Consider the following 19954-nt stretch of genomic DNA (forward strand, 5'->3'; position numbering starts at 1 on the left):
CGGTTCGTGGTGGGGGCAGATGGGGGTCAGGCGGACCCCCGGCTATAGCGGGTCTCGTCACAGCGTCGGACAAAGGCACCTAATTGGTTGTAACCCTCCATCGATCGCGTAAGTTACGATGGCAAACACTGGGGTCTGGAGGGACCCCGAACCGCCGGAGCAAACAACTCTCAACTTCACCTCATCATCATCATCATCAATGTCTCCTTCTTGGCAGTGTTCGCGTAAACCGGCCTAAGTGAGGACTTCGGAGTCTCCCTACCTCCCCGTCCTGCGACCTCCTTCTGCTCCGTTCTCCTGCTCCTCGCAGGTGAGCGCTTTGCCGGATGGGCCTTGGGTTACGCATAAATGGGCCTAAGTGAGGACCATGGGCTCTCCGTTGCTCCTCGTCTTCCTTGCTCCTTCTCCATCGTTCTCCTGCGCCTTGCTAGTGAAAGAGCAGCTGCTTAGCCTGCCTATTACGCGAACACCGCCCTCCAGTTGGACCTCAGGCTCTCCGAGCCTCCTCGTCCTCCTTGCTCCCTCTACATCCTTGTCACGCTCCTCGCTAGAGTACGCTTAGGTTTGCAGAGGGTGGGTTTTGCGAAAACCGCCGTCGGTGAGGACATCGAGCTCTCCGTTGCTCCTCGTCCTCCTTGCTCCATCGTTCTCCTGCGCCTCGCTAGTGAAAGAGCAGCTGCTTGGCCTGCCTATTACGCGAACACCACTCTCTGTTTGGACTTCAGACACTCCTTGCCTCCTCCTCATCTATGCTCCCTTTACATCGTTCTGATGCTCCTCGCTAGCGTACACATAGGTCTCCGGAGGGCCGGTTTCGCGAACACCCCCGTCGGTGAGGACCTCGGGCTTTCCGTGCCTCCGTGTTCTCCTTGCTCTCTCTCCATCATTCTCAAGTGCCTCGCTAGTGAAAGCGCAGCTGTTTGGCCTGCCTATTACGCGAACACCGCCCTCCGTTTATGCTCCTCGCTAGTGTATGCTTAGGTCTGTGGAGGGCCGGTTTCGCGAACATCCCCTTCGGTGAGGACCTCGGGCTCTCCATTGCTCCTTGTCCTCCTTGCTCCTTCTCTACCATTGTCATGCGCCTCGCTAGTGAAAGAGAAGCTGTTTGGCCTTCCTATTACGCGAACACCGCCCTCCAGTTTGACTTCGGGCTCTGCGTTGCTCCTCGTACTCCTTGCTCCCTCTACATCGTTCTCAAGGGCCTCGCTAGTGAAAGCGCAGCTGTTTGGCCTGCCTATTACGCGAACACCGTCCTCCATTTATGCTCCTCGCTAGTGTATGCTTAGGTCTGTGGAGGGCCGGTTTCGCGAACACCCCCTTCGGTGAGGACCTCAGGCTCTCCATTGCTCCTCGTCCTCCTTGCTCCTTCTCCACCGTTGTCATGTGCCTCGCTAGTGAAAGAGAAGCTGTTTGACCTTCCTATTACGCGAACACCGCCCTCCAGTTGGACCTCGGGCTCTGCGTTGCTCCTCGTACTCCTTGCTCCCTCTACATCGTTCTCAATGGCCTCGCTAGTGAAAGAGAAGCTGTTTGGCCTGCCCATTAGGCGAACACCGCCCTCCGTTTATGCTCCTCGCTAGCGTACGCTTAGGTCTGCGGAGGGCCGGTTTCGCGAACACCCACTTCGGTGAGGACCTCGGGCTCTCCATTGCTCCTCGTCCTCCTTGCTCCTTCTCCACCGTTGTCATGCGCCTCGCTAGTGAAAGAGAAGCTGTTTGGCCTTCCTATTACGCGAACACCGCCCTCCAGTTGGACCTCGGGCTCTGCGTTGCTTCTCGTACTCCTTGCTCCCTCTCCATCATTCTCAAGTGCCTCGCTAGTGAAAGAGCAGCCATTTTCCCTGCCCATTACGCGAACACCGCCCTCCGTTTATGCTCCTCGCTAGCGTACGCTTAGGTCTGCAGAGGGCCGGTTTCGTGAACACCCCCTTCGGTGAGGACCTCGGGATCTCTGTTGCTCCTCGTCCTCCTTGCTCCTTCTCCTTCGTTTTCATGCGCCTCGCTAGTGAAAAAGCAGCTGTGTGGCCTGCCTATTACGCGAACACCGCCCTCCAGTTGGACCTCGGGCTCTCCATGCCTCCTCGTCCTCCTTGCTCCCTCTTCATCACTCTCATGCTCCTCGCTAGTGAAAGAGAAGCTGTTTGGCCTACCTATTACGCAAACACCACCCTCCAGTTGGACCTCGGGCTCTCCGTTGCTCCTCATCCTCCTTGCTCCCTCTTCATCGCTCTCATGCTCCTCGCTAGTGAAAGAGAAGCTGTTTGGCCTACCTATTACACGAACACCACCCTCCAGTTGGACCTCGGGGTCTGCGTTGCTCCTCATCCTCCTTGCTCCCTCTTGTCATTCTCAAGTGCCTTGCTAGTGAAAGAGCAGCCGTTTGGCCTGCCCATTATGTGAACACGGCCCTCCGTTTAGACCTCGGACCCTCAGTGTCTCCTCATCCTCCTTTCCCTTTTTTAAAACATTTTCCTCGCTCTCACGCGCCTCGCTGGCGAGCCCTTAGCTTTGGGGAGGGTGGGTTTTGCGAACACCACCGTCTGTGAGGAACCCAGTACCTCCCACACACACACACACACACACACACACACATACAGGAGGCAGTGAGGAGTAGAAGGAGGTTGTTGCTACACCTGCGTCGCGAAACCAGGGCTCATTGTGTGTGCGCCCGGAGAAGCTACGGGGGAAACACATGGGACAACCGACCAGTTTGGGGCCATGGTTTATTCAACGTGTATTTTCAGTGTGGTTTAACTTGCTAATCTGATCTGAAATACTTTCCTTGAATGTCCCTTAATTTCACCTCTTTTTTATTTCTTCTTTTCTTAGCTTACTGAAAATGTTGGCGACCAAAGGCCGGATCCAGGGATGTGTGCTGCTTGTGCTACTGGCGTTATGTGGGCAAACTGCTCGCTGTCAACATCGATACAAAGGTAAAGTGCAATCCCAGGGTTGTGTGCTGCTTGTGGTACTCGCTTTATGTGGACAAACTGCTTGCTGTCAACATCAATACAAAGATAACAAAAGAATAGCCTAGTGTAACGTAGTGTTTTATGTTTTTTTTTTTCTAGAATGATTCAAATGTTACTATCATTTCCCCAACCCCGCAGGCTCTGCGACCTGTGAAGAACTGAGACTCCTTCTGGTCGGTAAAACAGGATCGGGAAAGAGTGCATCCGGAAACACCATCCTGGGGGATGCGAACGCTTTCAAAGAAGACGTTTCGCCTGAGTCTGTCACCGACGGCTGTCTCAGAAAAGAGGCAGAGGGCGAAGACGGAAGAAATATCGCTGTGATCAACACTCTGGGGCTGTCTTTTGGATGAAATAGATGAAATGGTGGATTTCAATGGAGGAAACCACTACACCAACGAGATGTATAAGGCGGCCCAGAAGAAACTCGAAGGAGAAAGGCTGAAGAGGAGAAAGGAGGAAGAACAAAGAAAAAGGGAAGAAGAGGAGAGGATCGAATTGAAGGAGCGGTGTAAATTCTTCCGCCTCGCTTCCCTGGGATTATTTGGCACAGGAGCGTACTTTACATCCTATATTCTCATGGGGCTCGGTAGAGCCCTTGGATATTCTCAGTTAAAGACGCCGAGCTTGACGGTTGGGCGTCTTCTTTACTCGTCGATACCGTGAAAACTGCGTAGGTGTATCACCTACTCGACCTAGTGATCAACGAGTACCGCACCGAAGCATGCAACGGGTGCAAGACCAATCACCCCAGCCAGAGACAACACGAGTGTCTGCGAGTCTTGGTGTCAGGGTCCCTGTGCCTACCCGGTCGGCTCAGTATGGGTACATATGTTTTTCATTTTGTTCCTGCTCTCTCCCTTCCTCTCTTTCCCTCCTCCCTCTGCCAGGGCGGAGCTCACCTGTGGGCTTCTGCCCTTGGTCCACGCACCTGGTCGCCATCACGCACCTGTGGCTCGTTACGAGAGTGTTCCAGCTCCTTTATAAGACGGCAGCTCTGTGTTTCTCGTCGCTGGACCGTTGCCGACCCGCATTCCCTGGACCAACCCCTGTGTTTCCTGAGTGATTGAGTGTGCGAGGAGTGGAGTACGTCATCGTGTTTTCTGTGGAGTGTGGAGAGGAGCGTGAGGAGTGGACGGAGTGCGCGTGGACTTTCAGCGTCTTTTCCCTTTGTGTGTGGACCCCCGGAGCCCGGCTTCCCCCTCACCTCTGTAAATAGATCACCTGGTGTGCTGTAATAAAGATTCTTGTGTTTCCCAACTCAGAGCCTGCGCATGTGTCCGTTCCATCCTGCTGTGACACTTGGAGGATGACTTTTACGCTGAACATTATTACAGCATCAGGAAAAGACTCCTCACGCCGCGTTTCATTCCTTCCATTCAGCGTCTCCTGATCATGTATTCACAGCCACCGAAGGCGCTGTACAGCACTGAGCACCTGAAACACGGACAGTTTGTTGATATTGTAATCAAAAATACAGCCCCGGGGGTGAGGGGGGGCATTTTAAAAACGCACCCTCCCTATTGCGCATGTCCCTAAAAGGTATGGCCTTCCAGATTGCCTCAGTTGTATCGTGAGTGTAATTTCAAATAAAATAAAATAAAACTCAGAAGCGTCTGTGTTCTGTATTCTTCTTCTTTTTCTTCTTCTTCTTATTATCATTATCATTATTATTATTGTGATTATGCTTCATTTTTATGTACTGGGGTATCAATGACCCCCACGCTGCCGCAGCAGCTTCTGTGCGTGGCCCCCAAGTGCTACGTTTTTCTTTCCCGATCCCCTGACGAACCCATTAGAATCGCTCTGGGGCACTCTTCGACCCCAAATGACCGTTCTGTTTTTTTCATTTTCATTCACCTGTCTCTACTGAGGGTGGGGTACTTTGGGACCCCCGGGTTCTGGGGCTGCCCCGAAGGGGAGCACAAGGGTTAATGTGAAACCGGAGCCAGGAGGCAGTTTATCTTAAACATAATCGACTAATGAAGCCAAAAAAGAAGTGAAAACATGTGCAATACCCGTGTGGAGCACGGGCAGCCTAAAGATCGCTCAGGTGAAAACAGAAAATTGATTTATGGTTTGCTGATGATGTAATTAGCGATTATCAGACTATTTTTGCCCATTACTGCTCACAATTTCTTTGTATTTTGACTTCAAACAACATTTTTTTTTGCGATTAAGTGTCAACAGAGATACAGAAAAGTGGTTACACCTAAAAAGCAAGGTCACTGAAGGCAGCGGTGTGGTTGTACAATGGTGCTGTAACCTTGTCCTGTCACCAGGGGGCGACGTCAAAATATCTGCTGTTGTCTTGTTGGCCCTTGGCTTACGGTGCATTCCAGATTGAGTCGGAAGTCGGAATTCCTGAGCTCCCAGTAGTAATTTTCATCTGGAACTCCCCCTCAACTAGTATTTCCTTCTTGGAAAGTCAGAGCAGCCTCAACAATCCAAGATTCAATTCAATTCAATTCAATTCAATTTTATTTATATAGCGCCAAATCACAACAAAAGTCGCCTCAAGGCGCTTCATAGATACAGAGAAAAACCCAACAATCATATGACCCCCTATGAGCAAGCACTTTGGCGACAGTGGGAAGGAAAAACTCCCTTTTAACAGGAAGAAACCTCCGGCAGAACCAGGCTCAGGGAGGGGCGGCCATCTGCTGCGACCGGTTGGGGTGAGAGAAGGAAGACAGGATAAAAGACATGCTGTGGAAGAGAGACAGAGGTTAATAACAGATATGATTCAATGCAGAGAGGTCTATTAATACATAGTGAGTGAGAAAGGTGACTGGAAAGGAAAAACTCAATGCATCTTGGGAATCCCCCGGCAGCCTACGTCTATTGCAGCATAACTAAGGGAGGATTCAGGGTCACCTGGTCCAGCCCTAACTATATGCTTTAGCAAAAAGGAAAGTTTTAAGCCTAATCTTAAAAGTAGAGATAGTTTCTGTCTCCCGAATCCAAACTGGAAGCTGGTTCCACAGAAGAGGGGCCTGAAAACTGAAGGCTCTGCCTCCCATTCTACTTTTAAATACTCTAGGAACAACAAGTAGGCCTGCAGAGCGAGAGCGAAGTGCTCTAATAGGGTGATATGGTACTACAAGGTCATTAAGATAAGATGGGGCCTGATTATTTAAGACCTTGTATGTGAGGAGCAGGATTTTGAATTCAATTCTGGATTTAACAGGAAGCCAATGAAGGGAAGCCAAAACAGGAGAAATATGCTCTCTCCTTCTAGTCCCTGTCAGTACTCTTGCTGCAGCATTTTGGATTAGCTGAAGGCTTTTCAGTGAGTTTTTTGGACATCCTAATAATAATGAATTACAGTAGTCCAGCCTGGAAGTAATAAATGCATGAACTAGTTTTTCAGCGTCACTCTGAGACAGGATATTTCTAATTTTAGAGATGTTGCGCAAATGGAAGAAAGCAGTCTTACATATTTGTTTAATATGTGCGTTGAAGGACATGTCCTGGTCAAAAATGACTCCAAGGTTCCTCACAGCGTTACTGGAGGCCAAGGTAATGCCATCCAGAGTATGAATCTGGTTAGATACCATATTTCTAAGATTTTCAGGGCCGAGTACAATAACCTCAGTTTTATCTGAATTAAGAAGCAGAAAGTTAGCGGCCATCCAGGTCTTTATGTCTTTAAGACATTCCTGCAGTTTAACTAATTGGTGTGTGTTATCTGGCTTCATGGACAGATAGAGCTGGGTGTCATCTGCATAGCAGTGAAAATGTATGCTATGTCTTCTAATGATGCTGCCTAAGGGAAGCATGTATAATGTAAACAGAATTGGTCCTAGCACTGAACCCTGTGGAACTCCATAATTAACCTCAGTGTGTGAAGAGGACTCTCCATTTACATGCACAAATTGGAGTCTATTAGATAGATATGATACAAACCACTGCAGTGCAGTACCTGTAATACCTACAGCATGTTCTAATCGCTCTAATAGGATATTATGGTCGACAGTATCGAACGCTGCACTGAGGTCTAGCAGGACAAGCACAGAGATGAGTCCACTGTCAGAGGCCATAAGAAGATCATTTGTAACCTTCACTAAAGCTGTTTCTGTGCTGTGATGAGCTCTGAAACCTGACTGAAACTCTTCAAATAAACCATTCCTCTGCAGATGATCTGTTAGCTGTTTGACAACTACTCTTTCAAGGATTTTTGATATGAAAGGAAGGTTGGAGATTGGCCTATAATTAGCTAAGACTGCTGGGTCTAGAGATGGCTTTTTGAGTAAAGGTTTAACCACAGCCAGCTTGAAGGCCTGTGGTACATAGCCGACCATTAGAGATAGGTTGATCATATTTAAGATCGAAGAATTAATCATTGGCAGGACTTCTTTGAGCAGTTTTGTAGGAATGGGGTCTAAAAGACACGTTGATGGTTTGGAGGAAGTAATTATTGAAGTTAACTCAGAAAGATCAATTGGAGAAAAAGAGTCTGACTTAACATCAATGGTACTAAGAGTAGCTGTAGATAATATTACATCTGTGGGATGATTACTGGTAATTTTTTCTCTAATGATAAAAATTTTATTTGTGAAGAAGTTCATGAAGTCATTACTAGTTAACGTTAAAGGGATGGTTGGCTCAACAGAGCTCTGACTCTTTGTCAGCCTGGCTACAGTGCTGAAGAGAAACCTGGGGTTGTTCTTATTTTCTTCAATCAGTGATGAATAGTAAGATGTTCTGGCTTTGCGGAGGGCTTTCTTATAAAGCAGCAAACTATTTCTCCAGGCTAAATGATGATCCTCTAAATTTGTGACACGCCATTTCCTCTCCAGATTACGAGTCATCTGCTTTAGGGTACGTGTTTGAGAATTATACCACGGAGTCAGGTACTTCTGATTAGAGACCTTAGTTTTCACTGGAGCTACAGTATCCAGAGTCGTACGTAGTGAGGAGGTGAAATTATTAACAAGATAATCAACCTCTGTTGGGGTAGCGTTCAGATAGCTGCTCTGCTCTGTGTTGGTACAGGGCATTGAAGATGATAACAGTGGGTGGATTATATTCTTAAACTTAGTTACAGCGCTTTCAGAAAGACATCTACTTTGATAAAATCTACTCTCCACCGCTGTGTAATCAATTATTGTAAATGTAAATGTTATCAGGAAATGATCAGACAGGAGAGGGTTTTCAGGAAACACTGTTAAATGTTCAGTTTCTATGCCATATGTTAAAACAAGATCTAGAGTGTGATTAAAGTGGTGGGTGGGTTCTTTTACATTTTGAGAGAAGCCAATTGAGTCTAATAACAGACTAAATGCCATGTTGAGGCTGTCATTTTTAGCATCTACATGGATGTTAAAATCACCCACAATAATTATTTTATTTGAGCTCAGAACTAAATTAGATATAAAGTCTGAGAAATCAGACAGAAACTCTGTGTAAGGCCCAGGTGGACGATAGATGATAACAAGTAAGACTGGTTTCTGAGTTTCACAGCTGGGGTGGACAATGTTAAGCATCAGGCTTTCAAATGAATTAAAAGTCTGTCTTGGTCTTTCATTAATTAATAGGCTGGTGTGAAAAATTGCTGCCACACCGCCCCCTCGGCCTGTGCTTCGAGGTTTCTGGTAGTTAGAATGACTCGGGGGTGTTGATTCATTTAAACTAACATAATCATCCTGCTGCAACCAGGTTTCTGTAAGGCAGAGTAAATCAATTTGTTGATCAATTATTAAGTCATGTACTAACAGAGACTTGGAGGAGAGAGACCTAATATTTAATAATCCACATTTCACTGTTTTACTCTTTGGTTCAGATGTGGATACTGTATTGTTCTTTCTTTTTGATTGTTTATGTTTAAGTTGTTTGTTGCTGGTTTTTAGTTTGTTTTTTGTCTTTTTGGAAGCTGACACAGTCTCTATGGAGATGGGTTTTTGGGGGGGGTAGCAGGAGGAGAGAAGCTGCAGAGAGGCGTGTAAGACTGCAACTCTGCTTCCTGGTCCCAACTCTGGATAGTCATATTTTGGGGGGTTTAATAAATTTGTCCATATTTCTAGAAATGAGAGCTGCTCCATCCAAAGTGGGATGGATGCCGTCTCTCCTAACAAGACCAGGTTTCCTCCAGAAGGTTTGCCAATTATCTATGAAGCCCACATCATTTCTGGGACACCACTCAGACAGCCAGCAATTTAAGGAGAACATGCGGCTAAACATGTCACTCCTGGTCTGATTGGGGAGGGGACCAGAGAAAACTACAGAGTCCGACATTGTTTTAGCAAAGTTGCACATCGATTCAATATTGATTTTAGTGACCTCCGATTGGCGTAACCGGGTGTCATTACTGCCGACGTGAATTATGATTTTACTGAATTTACGTTTACCCTTAGCCAGCAGTTTTAAATTTCCTTCAATGTCGCCTGCTCTGGCCCCTGGAAGACAATTGACTATGGTTGCCGGTGTCTCTAGCTTCACATGTCTGAGAACAGAATCACCAATTACCAGAGTTTGACCCCCGGCGGGTGTGTCACCGAGTGGGGAAAAAAAAAAGATGGTGACAGAGAACATAAACATAATCTGCTCTGTCACTCACCTGTATTTGTGACTCATGATATAAGCCACACGCTAAGCACTTACCACATTCTATCAATGAACGTGCTGCAGCTAAAATAAATCCCATCTTACTTTGCTTTTCTGACTTTCCTGCTGGAGTGCACAAACTCGGGAATGACGTCACTGCCAAAAAGGACCACAGACATCAGAACATTGACACAGCTGCCAGGTTGGAAAAGTGAAGCAACAAAAAAAAAAACTGTACTCTATTTACAGGCCACCAGGGGGCGACCCCTGCGTCTGTAAAAGACTTCTGGTCCTATAGAGGTCTCTGGGACCTCTGTGAACAGTTCCCTGATGTGTTCAAGGGTTCAATTTCTCATTTCAGAACACAGCTGAAATTATCAAGACTCACTGAAGGGGTGTGAAATGTGTCTAAATCTAGGGAACAGAGGCCTGATCGACGATATGTTCTGCAGACTCGTGTCTTTGTTCATAAACAGAAAAATGAAGGTAAAACACAAACGCTTCCTTCAGTTTGACCTCTCAAAGGTCAAGGTCAGTCCAGTCTAACATGTTTTACTTTAACATGAAACGCTGCTATGACCAAGTCTCAAACAACAGAAAATCCAGGGTCTGCTCATCAGCTAACGACTCTGTTTTATGCTGTCGGTGCGTTAAATATCATGAAACGCCTCATTCAGTCAGCTGCATGTTCTTTAGAACCAAACTGGCTGCTCGAACTGATGAATGATACCACACTGAGCTCTCTGCAAGGGAACAAATGAGCTCGACTCCCTAAAATATCAGCCAGCGAGTCCAAACACACTGATTTTTACTAACGGATAAAATGATGCTAACTTTTCTATCAACTTCTTTTGCTCGTTATCACCTTATTAACTGTTCGGGGGTGAGAATGAAGCCTTGTAAAAACTCTGGGTAAAGTAGTGTTGAGAAACGAGAACACTGAACGGGAAGTTAAAAGAAAAAGGCGCAGCGGTGTTCCTTCTCCGAGTGGGGGGGCTTCTTCCGTCTCCAGGCGTCTTCAGGAGTTTTTAAGTTTCCTTGGGTTTCCTTTGGGAGTGTTTTTACGAGTCCCTGCTCGAGGGGGTGCCGCCTTCACACCAGTGTGATCTCAACCTCCTCTCGCCGCTTCACCTGCCCACGAGGATGCTGCTTCGGGGGCGGAGGTGCGGCACGTACCTGTAAAAATCCACCGGCTCAGTTAAAATGAAGATAAAAAAGTCTGCTGTCATTTACGTCACCACAGAAGGTTTTACTCACGGGTCGGATGGTGCCACCGCCGCTCTCCGGGTATTTGGGGGGTTGGGGGGAGCTTTGTGCTGGACCTGAAGAGGGCAGAGGAGGCAGATTATTATTCACACCGGCCTTTTTTCTTACAGATAACCACTCACAGACAAACCAGAGATTCTTACTGTGAAAGGGGCTTTTGTGTGGAGCCGGCGGCGGTCTGTGGTGTCCGTTGTGATAGGAGGGTGGTCGGCCAATGGGAGAGGCTGTGGCGCTGCAGGGACTCGACACTGGAGAGGACACGGTGGGGGTCTGAAGGGGGCTGCTGTGGAGAGGTCCCGGCTGGAAGGGACCACGAGGGGAGCGGTCGCACTGAGAGAGTGTGGACGGGGAAGCCTTCAACACAAACAGTGGACAGGTGTGCAAACTTTAATATTTTATATAAAATAAAAAGAAATAAATTATTTAACAACACAGGACTTAGTGTCACAAATAAGTTGCTACAGTAGATTTGTACTGCGCTGATGTAGAGGCAGCTGATCCAGGGGGGGACACAGTGTGTGTGCGTTCAACCAGAAGAACTTTAATTGTGTAGAACATGAAATTTAAGTCAGCGTGAGCCTACCTGTGTGCTGCCGTCTCTTTGCCCATCTCCATTCTCGCTGGTCACGGTGAGATCCTCCACAAGAACTGCGGGGAACACACCAACAACGCCGTTAAACTCGCCCTCCCAGAAGCCATCGTCCTCGTGGGTCTCTCTGCTCAGGATGCGGATGATGGGGCCTTCTGGGAACGACAGCTCATCTTCCGTTTGTCCCGCGTAGTCGTACAAAGCCTTTGCGAATGAAACTGCAACACAGACAGTGGCAACGAGGGTATTAAACAAAGCAGGAAATCAAAACTCCGATATTATCTGGTGGAGGCGGATCTCACCACTGGAGTCTCCGTTGACGGAGCCGGTTGGGAGTTCGGTTTCAGGTTCAGTGGAGTTGCTGGAGGAATGGGATCGGGCGTCCAGCGCGGCCAGCGACTGCAGCATGCTCAGCAGGCTGTTGGAGGAGGGCAGCTGCAGGTATTTCTCTGGGACGTAGCCCACCTGTCCGCTACGGTTTCTGGCCTGGAAACACAGACAATGCACACAGACATCACAGCACTAAAACAGATCTATATAAATGATATTGCTCACATTTTTATGTATGATTATATTCATTAAAATAAATACCCCATTAAAACACTATATCTGTATATGAAAAGATAATCACCTAAGTAAATATACATAAAATATTGCACCTGAATTGCACCCATGTCAGCAATGGGACTCGTAAAGGAGTTTAGGAGTTTAGTCACCTAAAGTACAGCTCCCAGGGCAGATTTTGACCACAGCAGAGGTTTCAGACCTGAACTGGCACTGAAAAACAATCCAGGCAGTCAAGTTGAACTGAGAAATCCATAAAGCTGAGAGCGTAACAGATGCAAAACAGTCGGAGGGAAGCAAAGAAGGAAGGAAGGAAGAATTTAGCAACTCTGGAAAGTTATCTCAGCAGCATCATTTCACCAGCCATATTGTGGCAATCATGAGGTGAACAGCAGCATTTGATTTTCTGTAAACTTCTTACCTAACTTTAAAGGTCTGTTACATGTTACATGACCTGTTGCACAGGGCTATCATGTAGAAAGGGAGGTTCAGACCTGCGGGTGTTTTATAAAATAAAAATCCTGGGTCATTCCACACACACATGACCCCACATGACCCCGTTACAATCAGCTGAATATATATGTGTAATAACTTTAGTACATTTTTATGAATTATAGGTGCAGAAAGTGCATAGTGGTGGGTTGAAATGTAAAACTTTTTCAACTGCGCTTTTGAAGATTCATAATTTTATAAGTACAGGAGATATCTATGTGAAATTAACAGGGCTGGAAAAACACATTAAAGCTCTGGTAAAAAACAAACAAACAAAAAAACTGCAAATAATCAACTTTAACCCACATGCCACAATCTAAAGCCAAAAATCTTGTTTCCTTTAATCAACTTTGAGTTATTTCAAGTAGTTTCAAACAGCAATCCTGCACCAATTTAATCTCTATGATGTGGAGAAACAGAAGCAAACATCGGTGCTGCCGGATGTTTTGTGTGTTTTCTATTAATTCACCGGCGAATGCAGCATTTTGAGTAAAACTCTCAAAGCTCTTAACATGTGTGCTACCAAGTGAGTGCAAATGAAACTTCTCCATATTTATACCAGGATCATCTTCTAGCTGGCATCTGTCAGATATCAGTTAGGTAGATTTTGCCTGATGCTGCCGGATGGATTTTGATGGCCTCTAAAATGACTGAAATAGACCAGGTAATCACAGATAAAGAAGACTGCAGATACTATGTCTCTTTTCATAACCTTATGGCTCAAGATGAATAAACAACACGTGTTTGGACTTCTAAAACGAGGCAAAACTCTTTGATTTAAAGCACAAGACAAAACGAGAGCTTGGAAGCAAAAGTAAATGGAAAACAGTGACAGTCTTTTCCAGATTACTGTGTCTGTATCTTGTCTTATAATCACAGGTCATTTAGCAGTGAGGACAATGAGCTGAGACAATCTTTAAAGCACGCGTTTATCTGTTTACACTTCCTGGAAGTGTGAAGTTCAGAGGAATAAGTGCGTGGTGTGCATTAACAATAAAAATGGAAAATGTCAATATTGTGCAGATATTCCTCTGTGTTTAGGACAGCGACTAGTTAAGATATGCTTTTTAAAAGGTGTGTATATATATATATATGTATACATATATATATATATGTATGTGTGTGTGTGTGTGTGTGTGTGTGTACTGAAGTGCAAATTAAAAGTAGAGGTTGTGCATTTATTTAGGAAGATAAACAGTCTGATAAAGTCGGAACAAACACGAGCTGGAAATAGTGCCACGGTGAGGAAATGAGACGACACATCTGTAAATAAAAACTAAAAATGGGAAATAATCTAAGTTCCTGTGCAGGGCGAGGAGTACAGTACAAAGTCAAGAGTTCACTGTTCTGCCTTCAGGCTCATAGTTCAGACTAACAAAGATAAAGACCAATCACGCAGGACTTATTATGTTTCCTGCTTTGACTTCTTACCCAGACTGTTCCATAATGTGTGTGCAGCACTTTTGTGATTAAAATCTATTTAAATTAGTCGTTTATTTCAGTGCAGACAGATTATTGACACTCAAACAATGGAGCTACTTTGTCTGTTACTTACAAATTTTTAGAAAATTAGAAAAATTCGAACATTTTTTCCTGCTTGTGTATCAATTTAGAGGAAAAGTCATCCCCCAGCTTCTCAAGCTTCATAATCCAGTGATCATGAATGTCTAAAAACAAAAAATCTTTTCTGCATCTGGTATTGTTGAGATGTTTAACTCTGGACCAAAATGGTGGATCTGCTCTGCCTAAAGCCGCTTTGAGCATCAAGGTCCTGAGCCGAGTCCAGTCCGGGCTTTTGTGGCCACGTGGCCCGGCCAGCTCAGCTTTCAGGATGCCCGTGAGCTGCTTGTTCCACTCGTCTGATTTTGTATTGATTGTTGTCTAAACAAATTAATCTGTCATCTGTTGAGCTTTGTTCCACTTCTCAACAATCTCCTCTGATCTGTTTTCATTACAGCATTTTATCTGTGGTTTCCAACCTGTGCAGTTCAAACCTGAAGGATACACATTTTCACTTCACCTTTCTGTAGAAATTGATTTTCCGGTAAACTGATCAACACCTCCTGCCAACTAAATTAGTCAAACACGTACCTTATTTTATGCTACAAAATTTGTATTAAAAGCAACCCAAACACTTTGAGATTTGGATTTTAATAGTTTCAAAAATTATTCTTCAAGTTTTACTTGAACATTTTAGAGAAATCATGTTAAGTTCTAAATTTTTAAGGTTGGGGATTTCATTCCATGCATAATAAATACGAGTTTATTTTCCCCAATAATCACTAAAAGCAATCGCATGTGATATTTTATGCATTTAATAATGAATAAAAAGAGAAAAACATCAGTATTTACCGTGTCTGAGTCGACAGGCTGGAACATGAAGTCTGGTGCTTGCTGGAACGCCATGTTCTTCTGCACAAACAGCTGCTGGTGAAACTCCTGCAGAACCTGCATGTGTTTCAAGGGAACAGACAAAAATATACATATATACTTATTTAAGGTTTATCACAAGCTTACAAATCAGCCCATGTCTAAACCTGCATAATTAACACTTAGTAAAGCCTTTAGGGTTCAGGCTTGCTCCCTATTTAGTTTTAATTTCTTGCCCACATTTATTTCTATTTAAAATTAACTTTAAAAAAAAGACCTCCAGCTGAATGAATTGTGGCCAGTGATCCGTGTAGCTTAGGGCCACATTTATAATTTTTTATTTTCCATTACTCTGTCAGTTTATTTCTGTTGTATTAAGTTATTTGATTTGCTTATGAAATGAACCCAAATCGTCTTTTTATTATTTTACACAAGTCAAATAAAAGAAAACGCCAATAACAATTAAGAGAATGACCATAAAGCCGTTTCTGGTTACTATCAGCTGATCTGAATGCTGATGACCACTCTGGTGTTTGTGGTCACAGCCTGACATTAAAAACGTATCACAGGCTCGAGTTCACCGCCTGCCTATTTTCACACAGACTATTTTTAACAAACGCTCACCCTCCAGCTGCTGAAAGCTTAAAGAGACAGTTAACAAATCACATAACATATCACTGTAAGTAACACAGGTGAAGGTACAAACAGTTTTAATTCTAATTTCAGGTTTTTTCTAAAGCCAGCTAAAATAGGCCGGGGACTGGACCACCACCTGGACCACAAAGCTCTCTGCCCACCCGAGGGAGGACGAAGTACCTGTGTGGATATTTTAAGCTGAACTCATGGGGCACAGCTATCAGCTGTTCTGGAAAAAAAAGAAACCTCCCCAGTACTGGTCCCAGGCTAGTAACTTTGGTCTTTTGAATTGTACTTAAGTTTGGCCCCTCATCAAGAACCAGTTGCCTTGGGGAGACCATACCAGGGGACAGCATAGCTTCTCCTCCTCAACTGTGATCATTCACAGAAAGGAAAGGAGCCAGTGTAGGTGGTTTGACTGGCATCTGAAATAGGAGGCCTCCAGAATGTCTCCTAGACAAGCTGGTAAGGGCAGACCAAACACACACTGGACACATTGGGACACATTATGTATCTCGGCCGGCTCGCCGTGGTATCCCAGTATTCGCTGCCTGTCTGTTGTCAGACGCATTTGTGTGACCATAAATACCACTTAAGTGGGAAAAGGAACTTCTGGACATCTCTGCTTGGACTGCTGACTCAAGTGTCAAAAAATGATTTGATAGAGGAACTTGTATTGGAAAAAAGAGGAGCAGGGTATTGATCCCTGTTGATTTACCCGTCAGTCTACAGTCATACCTTTACCTATGACTAAAATCTGACACAAATGAGCATCTTCTGAAGGATGTCTGAGCTCTGCCTTAGAAACATGATGAAGAGCTGAGTTATTTGGAAAGCTACTCTTTTACACCGAAAGGCACCAGAGTGGCGGCTCACTGTTCTCCAGGAAGAGCAGGAGTAGGTGGCTGGGGAGGGGGACGTCTGGGCATCATGACCGGACTCAGATAAGCAGCAGAAAATAGATGGAAGGAAATCAGGTTTAGTAATATCAGTTTTATATTCTTTAATCTTGTACACCGTATAAATGCCTCACATTTTAATCAGGCTTCCTGTAGAAACAAGATGCTGCTGCATCTCTGCTCACATGGAGAGGCAGAGGTTGAGGTTGTGTGTGAGAAATATATTACTATGAATTACTAGGCTAACAATTACACCAAACTGCCAGGCTTGACACCATCTGAAAAGTAAAATGAGCATAAAATGAGCAGCTTACCCAACCCAACCCAAGTTAAATAGTATCCCACAAGTAGCTCATTTTACTTTTGCTCCCCCAACTTATTTAATCAACCAGCCACAGTGTGGAGCTGACATTCCAATCAAGCTTAATCAAACAATTAAGCTCTCTCTTTCATAGATATAAATAACTGCTGCTAGCTATGATGTTTAAGGAGTGAATAGTGAACTTCTTTTAATGGTGTGTTTAATTAATTTTATTTAATAACTTGTGACCTTTGAGTCCCTTCCTTGCAAGAATTATGGCCAATGACGGAAATGTATGTATTACATTTAAGATTGGAAAACAATGTCAATGCCACAAACGTGAGTTGTCATATACATCTGTGAGTTAATCTGCACAAGCGTGTGCACATGTGCTCTGTGCATGTACACACACAAAGAATTGACCTTCGTTCCTTAAATTTGTAGCATTGCCTCTGTGCTGACTTATGGTGCTCAGTGGCTTTTGCTTCTTGCTTTTAAATCAGATGTCACTCTCAACATAAACACAAGCTACAGCAGCCAAGCAGTCTTAGCTGAGGAAACAAAGATACATTTCCTCATTTAATGTAAAATATTGTGGTGATGTTATGTTATATTATATTAGGCAGGCAGCTGCCCAAATAACACTGTGACAATCAAAAGTATATCTATTTTGAACGCCTTAGCTGGAAAAAATTCAAAATGGTTTATAAAGTTGGCCACAGGTCTGTATGTAAATGGGAGTTAAAACATTGCTTCATATTTGGATATGATGTTAGTGTTTCTAAAATACTAAAAAATGTGTTTATTAACAAAGTAAACTAAAAATAGACATTATTAAATTTTATACTTTTAACTACTGAATTGAACATAATATGAAATAATGTGTTTCCACTGTGGGAATGATGGATCCAATGACAAATAACTTTCAGATTAGTAAAGCTATATTTTTAATTTTTCTAGTTTTCCATTTCTATTTAGATGATTTATATTTATATTTATATTTAAAATGAACAGGATCATAACAAAATAACACCACTGCAAGTGTAACAAAAATATGTTGAAATCAAATGGTATGTTATTTGAAATCAATATGAAACAATGACACATGCATTTTATCCAATTTTTTTTATTTATTAAATTTTTCCCAATTGTCCAAATTAGTCTGTGATTGGCCTTATTGTCCAACAAATCATATTTATATACAAATATATGTGACTCTCAAATACGATTTAAATGGATCATTCCTCACTTGATGACGAATTATCCATTTAAATATTTGCAGAGTCCTAAACTTGATGCCAGTGAACTTATCAGCGGTTGGTTTTAAAAAAAAGCCCAAAAAATCCCCTATGAGCAAGCACTTGGCGACGGTGGGGAGGAAAAACTCCCTTTTAACGGGGAGAAACCTCCGACAGAACCAGGCTCAGGAAGGGGTGGCCATCTGTCGCTGCCGAGTGGGCTTAAAATGTTCACTGTCCATCCTCCTTCTGACAGGAACTTCCTACAGACCAGGTATGAATGATGCCTGAGTGGACATACAAAACTCACAAGTTCCTGGCTCTCACGGCTCCTATGCAGAGGGTTAGTCGAAGAAGGAGGGGCATCACGAGAGTCGTCGGGGGACGGGGGACTGTGCCTCACTGCCCTCCCCTTCTCCAAGAAACCCGTCTTCAACCGAGTCGAGAGAGCCGGGAACTTGTGAGGTGTGCACGTCCTGGTGAGCCTCCACCTTTTATAGGTGGGTGCAGCCTCGACTGTACAGAGACAGACCAGACCAGCTGCACCACACAGACACTTCAAACCTCATCTGAGGACAAAAAACATATACATACATATATATATATATATATCTTACTATTAAAAAAATAATAAAGTTAGGGTTCCTTTACAATGTCAGAAGGAGGGAGGCACTAAGGCACGACCTTCCGCCCCTCGACGCCCTCGCGGTGCCCCCTCCTTCTGACAGGAACTTCCTACAGACCAGGTATGAATGATGCCTGAGTGGACATACAAAACTCACAAGTTCCTGGCTCTCACGGCTCCTATGCAGAGGGTTAGTCGAAGAAGGAGGGGCATCGCGAGGGGCGTCGGGGGATGGGGGACTGTGCCTCACTGCCCTCCCCTTCTCCAAGAAACCCGTCTTTAACAGAGTCAAGAGAGCCGGGAACTTGTGAGGTGTGCATGTCCTGGTGAGCCTCCACCTTTTATAGGTGGGTGCAGCCTCGACTGTACAGGGACAGACCAGACCAGCTGCACCACACAGACACTTCAAACCTCATCTGAGGACAAAAAACATATACATACATACATATATATATCTTACTATTATAAAAATAATAAAGTTAGGGTTGCATTACAATGTCAGAAGGAGGGAGGCACTAAGGCACCGCCTTCCGCCCCTCGACGCCCTCGCGGTGCCCCCTCCTTCTGACAGGAACTTCCTACAGACCAGGTATGAATGATGCCTGAGTGGACATACAAAACTCACAAGTTCTTGGCTCTCACGGCTCCTATGCAGAGGGTTAGTCGAAGAAGGAGGGGCATCGCGAGGGGCGTCGGGGGACGGGGGACTGTGCTTCACTGCCCTCCCCTTCTCCAAGAAACCCGTCTTCAACAGAGTCGAGAGAGCCGGGAACTTGTGAGGTGTGCATGTCCTGGTGAGCCTCCACCTTTTACAGGTGGGTGCAGCCTCGACTGTACAGAGACAGACCAGACCAGCTGCACCACACAGACACTTCAAACCTCATCTGAGGTCAAAAAACATATACATACATACATATATATATCTTACTATTAAAAAAATAATAAAGTTAGGGTTCCTTTACAATGTCAGAAGGAGGGAGGCACTAAGGCACCGCCTTCCGCCCCTCGACGCCCTCGCGGTGCCCCCTCCTTCTGACAGGAACTTCCTACAGACCAGGTATGAATGATGCCTGAGTGGACATACAAAACTCACGAGTTCCTGGCTCTCACGGCTCCTATGCAGAGGGTTAGTCGAAGAAGGAGGGGCATCGCGAGGGGCGTCGGGGGACGGGGGACTGTGCCTCACTGCCCTCCCCTTCTCCAAGAAACCCGTCTTCAACCGAGTCGAGAGAGCCGGGAACTTGTGAGGTGTGCATGTCCTGGTGAGCCTCCACCTTTTATAGGTGGGTGCAGCCTCGACTGTACAGAGACAGACCAGACCAGCTGCACCACACAGACACTTCAAACCTCATCTGAGGACAAAAAACATATACATACATACATACATATATATATATATATCTTACTATTATAAAAATAATAAAGTTAGGGTTACTTTACAATGTCAGAAGGAGGGA

At 44.9% G+C, this 19954-nt stretch overlaps 1 protein-coding gene and 1 long non-coding RNA gene across 3 annotated transcripts; both read right to left on the bottom strand.

Annotated features, from left to right (window-relative positions):
• Nucleotides 1-4909: 4909 nt before the first annotated feature.
• LOC146361000 (uncharacterized) lies at nucleotides 4910-11144 on the bottom strand. The gene is made up of 3 exons (XR_014799484.1): nucleotides 10927-11144; nucleotides 10775-10839; nucleotides 4910-10693 (listed from the first exon to the last, which is right to left on the bottom strand). It is a non-coding gene; the product is annotated as an uncharacterized LOC146361000 (long non-coding RNA).
• A 228-nt stretch (nucleotides 11145-11372) lies between these two features.
• LOC146361001 (F-BAR and double SH3 domains protein 2-like) lies at nucleotides 11373-17005 on the bottom strand. Of its 2 annotated transcripts, XM_084922279.1 has the most exons (3): nucleotides 16311-17005; nucleotides 14781-14876; nucleotides 11373-11858 (listed from the first exon to the last, which is right to left on the bottom strand). In XM_084922279.1, exons 2-3 carry the CDS (start codon nucleotides 14832-14834, stop codon nucleotides 11637-11639), a joined length of 276 nt encoding a protein of 91 aa, XP_084778405.1. In that variant the 5' UTR covers nucleotides 14835-14876; nucleotides 16311-17005; the 3' UTR covers nucleotides 11373-11636. The 2 variants fall into 2 exon arrangements, with proteins under 2 accessions (XP_084778405.1, XP_084778404.1); XM_084922278.1 differs by lacking the exon at nucleotides 16311-17005 and having other exon boundaries at nucleotides 14781-15446.
• Nucleotides 17006-19954: the final 2949 nt, after the last annotated feature.

This window comes from Perissodus microlepis, chromosome 23 (assembly GCF_051167445.1).
Source record: "Perissodus microlepis isolate ML-2025 ecotype Zambia chromosome 23, ASM5116744v1, whole genome shotgun sequence".
NCBI lineage: Eukaryota > Metazoa > Chordata > Actinopteri > Cichliformes > Cichlidae > Perissodus > Perissodus microlepis.